Source organism: Coturnix japonica, chromosome Z (genome assembly GCF_054131305.1).
Source record: "Coturnix japonica strain WE chromosome Z, WE-NBRP24, whole genome shotgun sequence".
Classification (NCBI taxonomy): domain Eukaryota; kingdom Metazoa; phylum Chordata; class Aves; order Galliformes; family Phasianidae; genus Coturnix; species Coturnix japonica.
The window spans coordinates 66,467,028-66,479,143 of record NC_140702.1 but is presented as its reverse complement, the minus strand read 5'-3'; the positions used below and the strand labels follow the sequence as shown (position 1 = coordinate 66,479,143).

The 12,116-nt window shown below is 58.3% G+C and overlaps 1 protein-coding gene across 1 annotated transcript; it reads left to right on the top strand.

Annotated features, from left to right (window-relative positions):
• The first annotated feature begins 3,590 nt into the window (after nt 1-3,590).
• PHF24 (PHD finger protein 24) lies at nt 3,591-11,915 on the top strand. The gene is made up of 8 exons (XM_015848453.3): nt 3,591-3,930; nt 8,102-8,474; nt 9,219-9,404; nt 9,578-9,656; nt 9,874-10,076; nt 10,197-10,363; nt 10,465-10,566; nt 10,667-11,915. Exons 2-8 carry the CDS (start codon nt 8,106-8,108, stop codon nt 10,755-10,757), a joined length of 1,197 nt encoding a protein of 398 aa, XP_015703939.2. The 5' UTR covers nt 3,591-3,930; nt 8,102-8,105; the 3' UTR covers nt 10,758-11,915.
• Nucleotides 11,916-12,116: the final 201 nt, after the last annotated feature.

Sequence of the window (12,116 nt, the reverse complement as noted above, 5' to 3'; positions counted from 1 at the left end):
CGTTCCACTTGAAAAGCTCCTCTGTGAGGATGCTCAAATGCCCTGCGGCTGAGTTGGTGGGCACAGGGATGGGTGATGCTGCAGGGACAGCATCCCAATGGGGATCAATGCTACCCCTGCAAGGGTTCCACTGTTTGGTTGCCCTCATGTCCCCATTTTGGGCACCAGTCCCAGAGAGCCATGGGCACAGGATCTGGCCCTGACCCGGTTCGAGGTCTCGCGGGCACTGGGGAAAGGACAGGCTAGAGAGCAGGTTGCTTACAGGGAGCCAGCTGGAGTGGCCCTACAGAGCAGGTAATTTAGCTAATGCCTGCCAGAGTGCTCCTTGAGGAGAGAGCTCTAAAGTGCTCGGCAGTTATCTGTCCAGAGGGAGCACTGTCATCTCATCAGTTCCAGGCTTGGCAAGTCACCAGCTGCAGCAGGTCAGGAGAGACCCAGGGCTCCACGCTTAGACACGGGGAACACCTTCCTGCAGCCAGGAGCCCATTACAGGATACCTTGTGGTCTTCCTTCTCCCACTGACACAGCACCCATCTCTCACACACCCCAGCACATTCCCTCAGCTTTCTCATGGGCCATTTCAACATCCATCCACATCACCAGATCATGTCTTTTCTTTGCAGCCCCTCCCCAGGTCCCGGCACTGACTGCAACTGGCTTTTCCCCTTATCATGATGGGGAGGATGGCTGAGAGCAAACAAATAGAGCCACAGCCATGAGGCAGGTAGTCACCACCCATGCCTTCCCCACCTCATTCAGGTTCTGCTCACGGGTGCTCTGCCTCCCTCCCTGTCTCAGTCCTGCTCCTGCATGCAGTGATGGGCTGTGCATTGCCCTTCCCCGCTGCAGCCTCATACAGCAGCCCAATAGGCAGATGGTTTTTATCCCATTTCATGCTGATTTTGGCATCAGCCTCGCCTCCCGCACCAGCGCGGATGCGAACTCTCTGCGCAGCACTTCAACACTATTATCTCCATCAGCCAAACTTGCAATCTCCTGAAAAAAGATCTCTCGCTATTTTGACAAGTTCTCTTTCCCACCACCTCCTGTCGACTGGCAGCGACGCCAGCTCGCACAGCCGCCCGCTTCACAGCGGGCTCATCCCCCAGCCCTTATCTCCCCCTCTTCTCCCCGTGTCCCTACAGGTGCTGCTGGCTGCAGGACCGGGTGCCGGCAGCAGAGGTGTCTGCACAGAGCGGTGTTCATGGGCTGTGGGCTCCAGAACAGCCACAGATGGTGAGCCCACACGCCGCGTCGCTGCAGGAGACGGTGACCTACACGCGGGCGTCATGCGAGATTTGGGGAGGGAGGAGGGGAGCTGACGAAAAAGCACATTCCCGCTGCAGCTCAGCTCTCACCTCCACCCCTGCAGCCCTCCCCCAGCAGCTGCCTCCAATGCCAATGCTCTCCCAGCCTGTTGCCATCACGCCTGCTCTGATACACTGGTTTTTGGAGAGGGGTGTTGGGGCAGAGGGTGCTGAGGGTGCAGTAGCACATCCCACATCCTGCATTATCCTGCATCCTGTACCCTGCATCCCACAACCTGCATACTACACTCTACATCTCAAATCCCACAATCCCACATCCTGAGTAATCCTGCATCCTACATCCTGCAGCATCCTGAATCCTGTATCCCATGTCTTGCTTCCAGCATTCTGCATCCCACATCATGCATCCTGCATCCTGCATCCCACGTCCTGCATTCCAGATTCCACATCCCACATCACAAATTCCATATCCTGCATCCCACATTCTGCATTCTGCCTCCCACATCCCACAATTCTACATCCTGCATCCCTGATCCCACATCCTGCAGCATCCTGCGTCCTACATTCCACATCTTGCTTGCTTCCTGAATTCTGCATCCTACACACCATAGCCCGCATGCTGCATCCCACATCCTGCATCCCATGTCCTCCATTTTGCATCCCACATTCCACACCCTGCATCCTGTGCAAATGAGAGGCTGCTGGATGCCCCGTGCAGGCTCTGAGCCCTGATGCAGAAGGGACATCTGATCATGCTATGGAAGGGACAGAATCCACCATGAGGATTGCCAGGTGTTTCCCAGGCAGTACTGTACCCAGACAGTGGGTAGCAGGACCCCCAGACCCTCCCACAGCTTGAGCAGAGAATGAGCTCCTCCTCACCTTGCTTTTCCAGGAATGAATCTCCTGCATGGCTCTGCTAGGGAAGGGCTTCACCAACAGAATCTCTTAATGCTCTCACAGCCTCCCAGCACAATCCTCCACTACTTCCTCCTTCCCCAGTCCTCTGGGACCAGCACTCGGCTGCAGAGATGTTTTCCTCTGGCCCCATTTATGATTCACTGTCACTTTCTCCGTCCCCCTCCACACCACGTGCATCCCAGCACCTTTCCACCACATTCAGCAAATAATGATAGAATTACTGAGGTCGGAAAAGACCACTAAGACCATCTTGTCCTTGGATAAAAACCAACCCATCCCCACCACACCCACTGACCACGTCCCTCAGTGCCCACCCAAAAGGGAACCATCCTGGGAAGTATCCTCAGGAGGGATTCTGTGCACTGTGGCTCCCCAGATCAGGGCAGAGTGATGAGGCTCTGCAGGCGATGGAGCAAGGCACAACAGGAGCTGACAGCACAAGCAGCAAGCAGATGAATCCTGCCTGCAGACCAGCTTTGCTCATCTGCAGCCACTGGGGAAGGAGCCACGGACACCAGTGCAGCAGCCTGGTGCAGCCATGGGTGACAAGAGCTGCAGATGGTCTCAGCACACTCCTGACTGGACATGGAGGGGATGAGATAGATTTTATGGCGGCATGGTGTGTAACTGCAGCTGGTTCAGCAGCAGTGGGACCTGTGTCAGCTCCCACAGGGCTGACACATGACGAGGAGCTGCAGGATCACCAGCTCCAGGGCTGTCACTCAGTCCAGAGATGGAGGTCCAGCATTCTACTCAAACAGAGCTACCCAGAGCACTGCTGGGAGCTGCTTCTACGAGGGATCTGAGCACCCTAAATCATACCCAGGTATGGTGGGCACCTCCAAATAGGAAAGCAGAGCATTCAGCCAGTGGTACCCATAGCAAAAGGGTGACAAGGGCTGAGTGACTGCCCTTACCATGCTGGTGAAGGGGATGAAGCAATTACCCCACCTTCAGCAGCAGTGCTTGGGGGTTGCTCCCTCCTCATCAGCCCAGAGCCCATCCTTCTGCCACACTGCTCCTGCCGCCCCCAGCCCTGCAATGTGCAGCCTTCCAGTCCAGGAGAGCTGAAACCCCTTTGTGCTGTATTGCACTGGGAGGACAGGGCTGGACGGAGACAGAAACCATCCTGCCCCTTCCCCACAGCAGAACAGGATGGGTAGCAGGTAATGGTTTAAAGCGGCAGCAATTTGTGGCTGGGGCTTAATGCAGGGAAGATCCTGGGGTGGAAGCAGAGCCCCCTGCTCCTGCACCAGCACAGCAGCCCCAGCTCTGTAGTCCTTGAGGTTGTCTCTAAGAAAAGCAGCTCAGCCCCGGGGCCAGAAGATTTGCAGGGGAAGCTTTTATTGGTATCCCTCAGCCAATGCCAGCCCAGTTAAAAAAAAAAAAAAAAAAAAGCTCGTTCTCTCAGAGCTGTTTAACACAGCTCAGCAGCAATTGGTACAGGGACAGCAAACCAGGCTGCATCTGCTCAGCCCCAGTCACAGGCTCCCTGCTTTCCCCGTCTGTGTGTGTGTGTGTGCGCTAGACACCGGCATCCGCTCTCAGCATCTCGCTGTCTCCTGCATCGCTCAGCGCACGGCTCTGGCTCCCCGGGTACCAGCCTCGCCGCGGGGATTCGCGTGCAGAGCGCGGGATGCGCTGAGCACCCGCGGGGTGGAGAGGAGGTGGTGTCCGGGAGCGGCGGCGATGGGCATCGTATGGGCAGCTCTCTAGGGCTTGTGCTCTCAACAGGACCCTGGTAAGTGTTTTTTTTTTGCTGCTGCTGGAGCTTCGCTCAGCGAGTGGCGTGGGCTGGCCGTGCATCGCGACACCCGTGGGTGGGTCAGCTTGGGGTCCTGGCGCTGGTGAGGGGGGAACCCGGGATGACGCACCTGGGAGAGGGGGTGTGGGTGGTGCAGAAGGGTCCTGCGGGGGAGGTGGGGATCTGATGTGGGTGCTGGGGTTGAAGATGAGAAGTGGGGAGCTGAGTGGGAGCTGTGTCTGCTGCAGGGGAAGGGACTCTGCTGTCATGGCATTTTCATCCCCCTCTGGGAGATGGAAACGTGCGACACACCTATAACATCAGCCATGGTGCGGCAGGATGGGCAGCCTCATCCTGCAGGGACAGCAGCTACCAGCCGGGTGTCCCCAGCACAGAGACACTGCACAGCTGGGGCTCTGCGCACCCCCAGACCTGCCGTGCCCCTGCAGAGGGTGAGGAGGTTGCTACCAGCATCGGATGCCGCCGACCCTTCTGCCACACTGCAACCAGGTCACCTCCCTGCAGCAGCCCTGACAGCATCCTGGCCCCAACACACAGCATCTGCCAGGGAGATGGGAGGAGGGGGCAGCTGCCAGACCCCTCTGGGGACCCCTGGCTGCACAGGTCAGCTCAGCGGATGGAATGTGGGCTATCCTGGGCAGGCAGCAGCAGGCAGGGCTGTGCCAGGGCTGCATCAGCTCCTCCCAGCATTGCTCACTGCCCTTCAGACTGAGCTGCCTTGGGTCCTGGGATCTCCAGGCTGTCACCCACATCTGCACTCCATTCCTAATGCTGCTCCCCTGGGACTGCTTCAGGCACTGCACTGGGGATAAAATCACCATGAGACTCGTGAGAGCAAGGAGTTCACCTGGCCCATGGGAGCTGGGGTTGGGTAGAGGGAGAGGGGGGCAGGCGCATCATTCCCCAAGGGGGTCCTGCTCCTCACACACCCCTGCTGCCTCTCCTTCAGGATTGGTGCAAGGGATACCAATGCTCATGGCTGCATCGCACCAAGACCTCATTTTGCTGACTGAGCTGCTGCCCACCCTGCACCCAAAGCCAGCCCCTGTGCCATGACCAAAGCCCTTGCAGCAGCCCCCCAGAATCCAACTGGGCTGTAACAGCGACCCTGTGCTCCCAGCTGTTCCATAACACATCCACCCACAGCTGGTTCCCGACACATCCATCCTGTGCTTGCAGCCACCACTACACCCACACTGCACCATGTCGCTCCGCACCCACCCGTGACACATCCACCCAACACATCCACCCACACCGTCACACCCCCCTCTGTGTACAGCCAAAGCCAGCACCCAGCACAAGGCTGCGGTGCCCAGGCCAGCCCAAGTCCCTCCTCCCAGGCTGCCTCCATGCTGGCCACCAGCCCCACACAAACCATGTCTCAGTTCCCCTGTGCAGAGAGCCCTGCTGACCTGGGAAGAATGATCCATCAGTGTCTGGGGGGTGAAGTGCATCCTCACTGTGGTTCAACCCAGAGATGAAGAAGCAAAGAGCATTTGCCACCAGAAGAACACGGGGAAGCAGTGCAACCTGGGGGATAAGGCAGGATAGGATGTAGATGATCGAAGCAAACGAAAGGAGGGAAGATGCCCACAGTTGCTGCGATTGCCCCTGGCAGGACTCAGATGAAATGGGTGTTTGCAGCCAAAACCAGCTCAGATTTAGCTCTTTGATGGCCACAACCTAAAATTAGCTCCTGTGTTGGTGCCCGGCAGCAAGGTCAAGGCCCCAGTGCTTCAGGACAAGGTAAGCGGGGTGACAGCACCAGATCCTGAACTGCTGGGCATCTCCAGGGGCAGCTGCATCAATAATAGAGCCAATTTCCCTCAGAGACATGTGGGGACGCAGGATGCAGTAATCAGGATGTGAGTGGCAGGAAGCCATTCAGCCCCTAAATGTACAGGTATCCTGTTGCAGAGGCACCCAGAGAGGGGCAAAATTGGGTTGGAAGAAGTCCAGCCATGCAGTTCTAGCAGAGATGGGAAGGTCAGCAGGGCTGAGAACAGACACGAGCCATGACAGAAGTGTAATGGCCTGTGGGCTCAATGCTGGGCATACAGCAGCTGGAGGCAGGGGACACTCAGGTTGACACTGGAAGAGGATGATCACCAGGGACTGGAGGCAGGAACATTATGGCGATGGCATGGGGCATGTCATAAGCGTGTGCTTTCCCAGCCTGGGGAACAGCAGCTACAGTGGAGACTGGTGTACCAAGTGCTTTCCTTTTTTTTTTTGCATCCTTGGATAGGATGAGGCCAGCAGCAGGCCAAGGAAAGGCTCAGGGACATAGGAACCTGCAAAGGCAGCTCAGGAGGTTGAGGAGTTCTCCCTGTTGTACCCCCTGTGGGTTGCAGGCAGAGCTGCAGTGCTGCCCAGCAGGAGAGCTGACCCTGCCCATGGCCGGTGGGCTCCTGAGTCATCCAGGCAGTGGCTGGCCATGCTGCAAGGAGGCAGAGACATCCAGGTATCCTCCCTCCCACCAGCACAGCCGCAGCAATGCTGCTGCTGTGGCTTAAACACGTGCCTCCAGCTCCCCTCTGCTCCCACCTTTCCAAAGCCCAAACCACAAGCTGTGTGCGGGAGCTGATGGGTGCAAATACCCCTGCCCACCTGTGCACACTCCCAAGACATGTGCCAAGCCTGTAGTGGCTCCTGGGGACACACGTGTCCCCCTGTACAGGGGATGGGGTACCATGTGTGCACACACAGCACTGCATGTGAGAACGTGTGCACAGATGGTCTTAGAACTGGAGGGGCTAGAAAGCTACGTGCATATGTGTGTCTAGTAGTGTTTGTTTTTGCATGCCTATGCATGTGTGTGTGCATTCACGCACGTGAACAGGGTGGTGCAGCAGGGGCTGGCAAGGCAGGAGTGGGAGTGCAGGGCCACGCATCCGCTGCATGACAGCTTTGGTGCAGGCGCAATCTGCTGCCTGCCTGCATGCTCAGCTCAGATGTGGGGCAGCTGTAATTACTGTGCCGAGGCTCCCTGCTACAGCAGCGCCTGCAGAGCTGGGTCATCCTGCCACTGTGAAATCCCACTGATATCGTTGCTGCTAATTATCTTGTTCCCCAGGAACATCCCTGCCTCCTGGTGTGCTGCCGAGGCTGGAAGGGCTGGGAGATGGCTGCGCTAATGATCCTCGCTTACATAGGTGCTGAGTGCCACCAGTTGTGCAGCTCCAGCAAGGACAGGGAGGCTACGGGGCTCCCTGGTGCAGGCTGGAAGCTCCTCTTGACTGCAGCATCTTCCCTACTTCCACTCCAGCCAGGCACAGTGCAGTGCTGGGACCCCTGTGGGGTGATGCTGTGCCCCACGCCACTGGAGAACAAATTTTCCTTCTCCCCAGCTTCAGTTCACTCCATCTTTGCACTTGTGCAGCCTGGGATCATGTCCACCTGCACGGAGACAGAGCTCAACATGTTTCCTGCCTCTGCTGCCCTCCCTATTTTGCCCTAAGCTGCTCTTCCCTCAGTTCTGCACCAAAGTCCCTTATTGGAGTCCATATACCCCAAGCCTACGTGCTGCTCCACTACCCTCCTGCACCTCAGAGCTCTTCCACGGCCCAGCCTCCCCTGGGGGGAGCCAGCCCCAGGCCACATTTTGAGGAGGACAGCAGGGTGCTCAGCTCTAGGTCAGTGATACACACACATATATACATACGAGCTTGAGAGATGAAGAGACCTGGGGGTGAAAATAAATCTAGGGAAGATACGAGAACCAGCATGAGCTGTGATGCAGTGAGGCACTGGTAGGATGTGCTGCACCTTCATCTGGCTAAAGACACTTTTTTTGCTGGCATGCAAGCAAAGAGCAGGGCCACAAGTGATCCTGGCCCTCTGGGATCCACTGGTCTGCTGTGTAAAAGGCCTGCAAGCAATCCTTGTTAAGCTGAAGCTGAGATGCAGGATGGGTAAGGAAAAATGCCCCAAAACTCAGACTTTCCTTGCTCAAGAGCTCAGTATGGGTTTGGGTCCTTCTTCCCATAGCCACCATGGTTACCATTACCAGCACTGTTCCCAGTACGCTACCATGGGTACATATTCTGGGGACCAGGGACTTGTCTTGGTAAGCAGTACCTTGTAGCAGTAAGCTACAGCATTACACCAGAAAAGCTTAGCACTGAGCACCTTCCTCCCCTTGCAGAACCATGGGGGTGCTGATGTCAAGACGGCAGACGGTGGAGAAGGTGCAGAAGGTCAGCTTGGCCGTGTCAGCTTTCAAAGATGGGCTGCGGGAGCAGCCGGTGGCACGGAGGCGGGCGGAGGCTGGTGGCACACGTCGGGGAACACTGGAGCAGACAGTGCAAGAGGCAGAGGAGGAGGCATCTGCGGGGCCCTCACAGCCAGAAGAGGTCAGCGCCAGCAAGGCTGCGTGGGAGCGGCTGCGGGATGGCCGAGGTGTGGAGCCAGAGGAGTTTGATCGAGCCAACAGGTTCACACCACCCGCCTTCATTCGGCCCCAGCGGGAGCTGCACGATGATGAGCCACTGGACATCAGCCTGGAACAGCGGGAGCAGGCAAGCAGCAAGGCATGGGGACAGGGTGGTAGGGATGAGGCCAGTGCTGGGGACACACAGGGGATGTGCAAGCATCTCCAGTGCCTGCAAGGTGGTGACAGACTCCCCCGAGACAGGTGGCTCAACAGGCTCAGCCACAGAACACATGTGGCTCAGCAGGGCAGAATCTGGGAGCAGGATCTTTCCTGTTCTGGGGTGACCCACTGTGTGTGTTGGTTCACACAACCTTACAGACCAACCCAACCATCCACACCTATAACTTTCACAGCCCAGTGGATCTACTACCCCATAGTTTATTCATGCATGCCTGCAATCCTATAGCCACCAAACCACATCCGCAACCCTAACCATCCATCCACAACTACAAGCTGGCACCCCAGACAACCAACAACTTTACAGCTTGTCCATTCACAGGTCAGCAAACTCTCAAATCAAAACTCCCATCTACCCACAACTATAAGCCTGTAGTCCAGCCAGCCTACAGCCTAACAGTCTGCTCATCCACACCAACATTGTACTCCAGAGAAGTCACAACCCCACCAACCCTACAGCCATACCCTTCCACCTTTCATTCATTCCTGTGAACCCATGCACCCTCCTATAAGGCCAACCGGCCACCAATCCAGACATTCCCCCTACTATCCCAAGAATCTGCACCCCTACAAATACCTGTGATGAAAGAGCCCCCAGCCAGGGAATCATGCTGGGCACCCCATGGTGCTGAGCTGCAGCGTTGCTCCACAGGTCCTCAATGATGAGATGTGCGAGATCTGTGAAGTGTGGACAGCTGAGAGCCTCTTCCCCTGTCGCGTCTGCAGCCGGGTGTACCATGATGGCTGCCTGCGCCGCATGGGCTACCTGCAGAACGACAGTGCCGTGGAGATGACAGAGACTGCACATACTGAGACAGGCTGGAGCTGCTACTACTGCGTGAGTGCCCACTAGGGTCCAACGCTGTGACCTGCCCCAGGGTGATGGGACTTCAACAGTTCCTCAGCTTCCATCACCAATACTAATAGGGAGACACCATGGGGCTGGGGACACTGTCCCCTCTCTTCCCCCCTGCCACCCAGTGCTAACACTCCCCCTGCCTTCCCCTCTAGGACAACCTTAACCTCCTGCTGACAGAGGAGGAGATGTACAGCTTGATGGAGACACTGCGGCAGTGCAAGATCATCCCAGGTGTGTATCCTTCCTGTGATGGAATGGGCTGAGCCCTTGCTCACCCTGCACACAGCTCCCATGTTGGCGTGTCAACTTGTTGGGCAGAAGGTATAAGCTGTGCAAAAGGTGGCAGCCATGTGTGTCACACAGCAAGGAAGAAAGGGAAATGGGGGGGATGCTCCTGGGCACGTGGAGGAAGGTTGGAGGAAGGGCTGCTCTGAATGTGTCCCCACAGAAACCTCTCTGACACTGGATGACTTCCTGCACTACAAGCACCTGGTGCACAAGCAGCAGTTTGAGCGGCCCATGGAGGAGGCGCAGGAGGAGCGAGCCACTCTGCAGTTCTCTGCCCTGGACCCCGACAAGAAGGGGCACATCGAGTGGCCAGACTTCCTCTCCCACGAGTCCATCCAGCTGCTGCAGAAACTCCGGCCACCGGTATGTGCATGAGGGTGGGATGTCCATCATGACTTGCTAGTGACCCCGGGGCTTTGCCCAGATCTTCCACAGCCAGCAGTGGGGGACCCACAAACCCGGTGTTCCCCTTTCTGTCCCCAGAACTCCCTGCTGCGGCTGCTGACGGTCAAGGAGCGGGAGCGGGCACGCACCGCCTTCCTGGCCCTGGACCAGGATGGCAGCGGCTTCATTGGGGAGGGGGAGTGCCACAAGGCCCAGCACGCCTGGTTCCGCAAGCACCAGAAGGAGGCACCATCCTGCAATGTCAGGTACGGACTGAGGAGCCCTCTCCTTTCCTCCTCCGTGGCTCAGCCCTTCCCTGCCAGTCACTGCCTGCGGCAGGGCTGAACTGCACTGTGTCGCCCCACAGCATCAGCCACGTTGGGCCCATGTCGGAGAGCAGCCCGGCCAGCAGCGGCAGCGCCAAGAGCCAGGAGAAGACACTGCTGGTGTCGGAGCAGGAGGAGGCCAGGTGAGGGGTGGGGGGCCACCATCTCGAAGGGCGAGCAGTGGGGAGGTGACGCTGAAGCTGCCCCCCTGTGGGCTTTGAGGTGACAACATCTGCCCCACAGGCCCATCGACTGGCCCAGATTCCTGCGGGAGAATGTCGCCTACATCCTGGCAGCCCGTCCCAACAGTGCCGCCATCCACCTGCAGCCCTAACAACTCCCGCCCTAACTCCCGGCCTCCCGCCCGCCGCCATCTTGGTTGGCGAGGCTTTCCCTGCCGCCCCGCAGGGAGCCCCGTTGCCATGGCGACCGGCCCCGCACCCCATTGGCTGAGGGAAGTACCGCCCCTTTTACCCCACCTGCCAATCCCGCGCGGCTCTCCGCCCTCTGCCAGCGGGGAGCCGGCAGCTGATTGGCTGGCGAGGAAGCAGCTGCTCCCCGTTTCCCCTTGTGTTGGATTACATGATGCCGAGGGGGGGGCGGTGTGCTGGGCCGCCATTACTGAGGCAGGGATGGAGGGGAGGCAGCGCCATGAGGGGCTGGGGATGGCTGTGGTGCCATGCAGGGAGCTGGGAATGGCTGTGGTGCCATGCAGGGAGCTGGGAATGGCTGTGGTGCCATGCAGGGGGCTGGGAATGGCTGTGGTGCCATGCAGGGGGATGGGAATGGCTGTGGTGCCATGCAGGGGGATGGGAATGGCTGTGGTGCCATGTAGGGAGCTGGGAATGGCTGTGGTGCCATGCAGGGGGATGGGAATGGCTGTGGTGCCATGCAGGGGGATGGGAATGGCTGTGGTGCCATGCAGGGAGCTGGGGATGGCTGTGGTGCCATGCAGGGGGCTGGGGAATGGCTGTGGTGCCATGCAGGGGGCTGGGAATGGCTGTGGTGCCATGCAGGGAGCTGGGGATGGCTGTGGTGCCATGCAGGGGGCTGGGAATGGCTGTGGTGCCATGCAGGGGGGCTGTGCAGCAGGGTATCCCCACCCCGCAGCGCTGACATCCCTGGGTGCCCCTCAGGGCAGCACCCACCTCCCCCCCACCTCCTCATCCTGGGCAATGCAGACACCATCCTGCTTGGCTCCCCCTCCGCACATCAGGGCGCTGCTCACCCCTTTATGGCCCCCCCGCCCCCTGTAGACCTTCCCTTTCCCCTTCAGGAGCTCCCTTCCTTGCAAGCTGTGAGACAATCACAGAGATTTAAGGCCATACGTGAGGCCGGGAGATGTGCCAGTGCAACATCTCAGGTGCTGGGTCTGAGGTGGGGCATTGGCTGGCTGGAACATGACTGGAGCGAGCAGGCAGCTGGGGATATAAGGTGTTGCGGCCTCCGCTCTGTACTGGGAAGTATCCATTAAACAGCTGTGTCCAACCAACCTCTGGCTGCTGATTATATGTTGGCGAACACACACACCTCTGGAGGTGTTTGAAGAGTGATGCTGATGGGTGGGGGTTTCTCCAGTACAAGACATATCCCTGCAGAGCCCAGGGAAAGCTGCTGGTGATGACACCTGGTTTCCAAGGCTGCCCGCAAAGGGGTGCTTTCCTGCAGCCCACTCCCACTGCTACAGAGTCCC

Coding starts and splice junctions, on each gene's coding strand:
- PHF24 (XM_015848453.3), top strand. CDS start 8,106: ATGGGGGTGCTGATGTCAAGACGGCAGACGGTGGAGAAGGTGCAGAAG. Junction 9,405..9,577: donor GCTGGAGCTGCTACTACTGC/GTGAGTGCCCAC, acceptor CTTCCCCTCTAG/GACAACCTTAACCTCCTGCT. Junction 10,364..10,464: donor GCACCATCCTGCAATGTCAG/GTACGGACTGAG, acceptor GTCGCCCCACAG/CATCAGCCACGTTGGGCCCA.